Raw genomic sequence first — 5000 nt, forward strand, 5'->3', positions numbered from 1 at the left:
CTTGATGTTCTCCTGATGTTCTCCTGATGTTCTCCTGATGTTCTCTTTATATTCTCTTCATGTTCTCCTGATGTTTTCCTGATGATCTCTTGATGTTTTCTGTGTCCAGAGCTCTTCTCCTCGGTCTGGCCTGTAACTCTAACCTGCGGGATGTTTCTCTGGACATCAGTGGCTGTGAGGTAACACACACACACACACACACACACACACACACTGACCCACATCATGATGATTGTTCTTCTCAGTTGATGAGTGGTTCTGCAGGTGTGTGATACTGTGTGTTCTTCATGTGTTCAGTTGCGTTCAGCAGGCTCTCAGATTCTGGAAGGGTGTATTGCTGAGATCCCTAACATCACCAGCCTGGACGTGTCGGATAATGGTAAAGAGTACACACACACACACACACACACACACACACACACACACACACTTTCATATGTCTTCTGTTGTGTTGATCGAGTGTGTGTGTGTGTCAGGGCTGGACTCAGATCTGTCCACTCTGCTGGTGTGGCTGAGGAAGAACCGCTCCATCAAGCATCTGTCCATCGGCAGAAACTTCAGCAACATCAAAGCCAAGTAACAAACTAAACACTGCTTAATCATCAATGATCACTTCCAAACTGTGTTTATATGCGTGTGTGTGTGTGTGTGTGTGTGTGTGTGTGTGTGTGTGTGTGTTCTGCAGGTATCTGGGGCCGGTTCTGGTCTCTCTGGTCCACATGATTCAGGAGGAGGATTCAGTGAGTTCATCAGTCCTCTGTGTGTTTTGCATGTTTTGTGTTGTGTGTGTGATTGTGTGTGTGTTTGTGCTGTGTGAATGTGTGTGTGTCTGAGCATGTGAGTGAATCTCTGTGTTTGTTGGTCTATATTTATCTGTGTTTGTGTGTGTGTGTGTGTATCTGTGTGTGTTTTTATATATGTGGTTGTGTGTGTGTGGTTGTGTGTGTGTGTGTGTGTGTGTGTGTGTATCGGTGCATGTTTATGTGTGTTTGTAATGTGTGTGTTTGCACATGATTGTGTGTGAGTGTGTGTTTGTGCAAGTGTTTGTGTTTATATATGTGTGTGTTTTTGCATTTTTGTGCTTGTTTTGTGTGCAAGTGTGTGTGTGTGTGTATGCTGCTTTGGTTAATGTCAAACAGTGTGGACAAAGATAAAAAGGTAAAGTGTGTGTTTGTGTGCGTGTATGCGTGTGTGTGTGTGTGTGTGTGTGTGTGTGTGTGTGTGTGTGTGTGTGTGTGTGTGTGTGTGTGTGTGTGTGTGTGTGTGTGTGTGCAGCCCCTGGCGTCTCTGTCTCTGGCCGACTCTCGTCTGAAGGCGGATCTGTCTGTGGTGTTGAACGCTCTCGGGGGGAACAGCAGTCTGACCCGGCTGGACATCAGTGGGAACAGCATGGGGGATCTGGGGGCCAAGATGCTGGCCAAAGCCCTGCAGGTCAACACCAAACTCAGGTACACACACACACACATACACACACACACGGCTGCGCAGGATACAGAAGGCGGTTTATAAGTGTGTGTATGTGTGTGTGTTTCAGGACGGTGCTGTGGGATCGTAATGCTGTGAGCGCTCAGGGTCTGCAGGACGTGGCGGCCGCTCTGGAGAAGTGTGTTATTGAGAGTATAAGTGTGTGTGTGTGTGTGTGTTTAGGTGTGTGTGTGTGTGAGTGAGTGTATAAGTATGTGTATGTGGTTTTGTAGTGTGTGTGTTTGAATGTGTGATGGTGATGGTGATGTTCAGTGTGTGTGTGTGTGTGTGTGTGTGTGTGTGTGTGTGTGTGTGTGTGGTTGTGTGTGTGTGTGTGTCTCCATCATCTGCAGGAATTACACCATCAGGTTTATGCCGGTTCCCATCACAGATGCAGCTCAGGCTCTGAAGAACAGCCCGGAGAAAACTGAGGACGCGCTGATGAAGGTCCGAACACACACACACACACACATACACACACACACACACACACACACACGCACGCACGCACGCACGCACTCCAAACACTCAGACATTTTGTGAGTGGTGAGTTGATATCCTGCGTTTCTGGATTGTGTGTGCGTGTGTGTGTGTGTGTGTGTGTGTGTGTGTGTGTGTGCAGATGGAGCAGTATCTGCTGCGTAACCATGAGAGCAGGCGATATCTGCAGGATCAGGCCTTCAGACTGCAGCAGGGCCTCAGCACCAGCGCTACGCAACAGGTGTGTGTGTGTGAGTGTGTGTGTGTGTGTGTGTGTGTGTGTGACTGATAAAAAAAACTTGTATGTAATGAAATGTGTGTTTACCAAGCATTCACAGTGTTGATGTGGCTGATGTGATGGTATATCAGACGGTGTGTGTTTCTGTGCATGTGTGCCTGTGTGTGTGTGTGTGTGTGTGTGTGTGTGTGTGTGTGTGTGTGTGTGTGCAGATGATGGGTCAGGTGTGTGTGCAGGTGCAGGATCAGCTGAACTCTCTGCGCTTCAGCTCCAGTGAGCGTGTTCAGCAGGACATGAAGACGGCAGAGAGTCTAATGAGGGACGCCAAGAGCTCCACAACAGTGAGACACACACACACACACACACGCGCACACACACACACACACACACACACACACACACACACATGCAACAACTCATGATGGACAGTGAGACACACACAATCACACAACCCCACACAAACCCTTTTCCTGATGTTTGCTTTTGCTGAATACTCAATCTGTGTGTGTGTGTGTGTGTGTGTGTGTGTGTGTGTGTGTGTGTGTGTGTGTGTTTGTGTGTGTGCGTGTGTGTAGTTGTTGCGCAGTCTGTACGCGGCGGGCGTCAGTGACGGCTCTGCAGGTGTCTGCATTCAGCAGGTGCAGGAGAAACTGTGTTCAGTAGCAGGAGAGATCAGCACACTCATAGACCAGCAGCTGCAGGTACACACACACACACACACACACACAAATATACACACATTTAACTGAACACACACTCTCTCTCTCTCTCTGAACACACACACTCTTAACACACACATGTATATCTAACCGAACACACAGACTAACTGAACACATTTAGACACAAACACGATGAACACACACTGAGCACACTCTAACACCTCTTTGTGTGTATGTGTGTGTGTGTGTGTGTGTATGTGCGTGCGTGTGTGCTCAGGCTCTGCTGGTGTCTATGCTGGACTCAGCTCAGAGTGTGTGTCCGGGTGTGATGCAGCAGAAGTGTTTGCGCGCTGATCTCCTACGCAGCAGCGAGGGCAGAACGAGTGTGTCCAAAACCTTCATCACCAACACCCTGCTGGAGCAGTCGGCCGTCGACATCCTTAACAAGACCAGGTGAACACACACACACACACACACACACACAAATTGAAGTTTGCATGTTCTCCATGTTCTTCTCTGTGTGTTGGTGTGGGTTTCCTCCGGGTGCTCTGGTTTCCCCCACAGTCCAAACACATGCGCTATAGGGGAACTGATCAACTACACTGGCTGTAGTGTATGAGTGTGTGTGTGAATGGGTGTTTCCCAGTACTGGGTTGCAGCTGGAAGGGCATCTGCTGTGGAAAACATATGCTGGAGTAGTTAACAGTTCATTCCACTGTGGTGACACAAGGTATAAATGTAAATATCTATGCAACATAACAGTTTTGCATACTGTGTGCGTGTGTGTGTGTTACGCCCTCGGGGCGAAACAAGTAAAAAATAAGAGGGGGAAGCCAAAAATCACGTTACAAAAGTTTTATTTAAGCCCACTGTGATCAAACATTAGGCAAGAACGCCCCGCCAACTCGCACGCCGCTGGTCTCCGTCCCAACCCTTAGCCGGAAGAATCAGACTCTCAAACAGTGGCAGGACGCTGATAAAAGAGCGCTCACTTAGACTCAGGTGTTCCCCATCCACCTGATTATGCCCCGCAATGTTACAGCGCATCTGTAGAGGGAGCAAAACAGACACACAGACAGACACGGCAGACAAATGACAGCGCAGCAGGCGTCACAGTGTGTGTGTGTGTATGTGTGATCTTGATTCTATTATTTTGTTTCACTAGTGTGTGTTTGATAGTTGTAATTGTGTGTGTGTGTGTGTGTGTGTGTCAGTGAGGTGAAGCTCAGCATGGCGACGAGTCTCTCGGATTACATCACTGATGAGATCCTGCAGTCTCTGACCCGCTCACAGCAAACTCTGGTGAGATTAACACACACTGCGCACTGTCATAGCAGAGGTGTGTGTGTGTGTGCGTGTGCGCGTGTCTGCTAAATGAATAAATGTGTGTGTGTGTGTGTGTGTGTGTGTATGTGTGTGTGTGTGTGTGTGTGTGTGTGTGTGTGTGTGTGTGTGTATGTACTGTTTTCATATATTATATATATATGTGTGTGTGTCAGGCGGCTCACCTGAACAGGAGAGGTCAGCCGCCGCTGCTCCATCACAACTCGCAAGAGCCAGAAGTGACAGACGAGAGAGAAATACAGACAGACAACATGATCCAACCTGAAACAGAACCACAGGTACACATACACACAGGCACACACACACAAACACACACACACACACACACACACACACACACAAACAGAACTACGAACTCTTATATGTGCAGTGCATTATCACACTCTCTTCTGTATGTGTGTGTGTGTGTTTGTGTGTCCAGCGGACTCATAAAGCCAAGAGGAAGAGCATCCACAGCCGCATGTTCAGACCCATGTCTTCTGCCTTCGGTGGGTGTCATGAACAGATCAGGCTTGATGATTGGTGGACGTATTCTGATGGTTAATTGTGTGTGTGTGTGTTTGTGTGTTTGTGTGTATGTATGTGTGTGTGTTTGTGTCTGTGTCTGTGTGTGTGTGTGTGTGTGTGTGTGTGTGTGTGTGTGTGTGTGTTAATTGTGTGTGTGTCAGAGCTGGACTTTGATCTGTGTAAGGCGTTAGAGGGCGTGTCCATCTTTGTGGATGATTTGCCTCTGCCTCCGCCTCTTTCCCCGACTCCACCCCTTCCGCCACCAGAGACCCCACTCCCAGTGGAGGCGGAGCTACCTCAGATTCAGC

The 5000-nt window shown here is 48.4% G+C and overlaps 1 protein-coding gene across 7 annotated transcripts in view; it reads left to right on the top strand.

Moving 5' to 3' along the window:
* carmil1 (capping protein regulator and myosin 1 linker 1) overlaps positions 1–5000 on the top strand; it is a 22493-nt gene that overhangs the window by 11260 nt on the left and 6233 nt on the right. For all 7 annotated transcript variants that reach the window (XM_073931299.1, XM_073931298.1, XM_073931300.1 and 4 more), the window contains 15 exons: positions 110–179; positions 298–379; positions 477–576; positions 686–740; positions 1276–1448; positions 1535–1603; positions 1818–1911; positions 2087–2185; positions 2395–2523; positions 2758–2883; positions 3119–3294; positions 4056–4143; positions 4341–4463; positions 4607–4673; positions 4854–5000. The exon at positions 4854–5000 is cut by the window's right edge. In XM_073931299.1, coding sequence (XP_073787400.1) covers positions 110–179; positions 298–379; positions 477–576; positions 686–740; positions 1276–1448; positions 1535–1603; positions 1818–1911; positions 2087–2185; positions 2395–2523; positions 2758–2883; positions 3119–3294; positions 4056–4143; positions 4341–4463; positions 4607–4673; positions 4854–5000 — 1598 coding nt within the window. The remainder of the gene's footprint in view (positions 1–109; positions 180–297; positions 380–476; positions 577–685; positions 741–1275; positions 1449–1534; positions 1604–1817; positions 1912–2086; positions 2186–2394; positions 2524–2757; positions 2884–3118; positions 3295–4055; positions 4144–4340; positions 4464–4606; positions 4674–4853) is intronic.

Source organism: Danio rerio, chromosome 19 (assembly GCF_049306965.1).
Source record: "Danio rerio strain Tuebingen ecotype United States chromosome 19, GRCz12tu, whole genome shotgun sequence".
In the NCBI taxonomy this organism is placed as follows: Eukaryota; Metazoa; Chordata; class Actinopteri; order Cypriniformes; family Danionidae; genus Danio; species Danio rerio.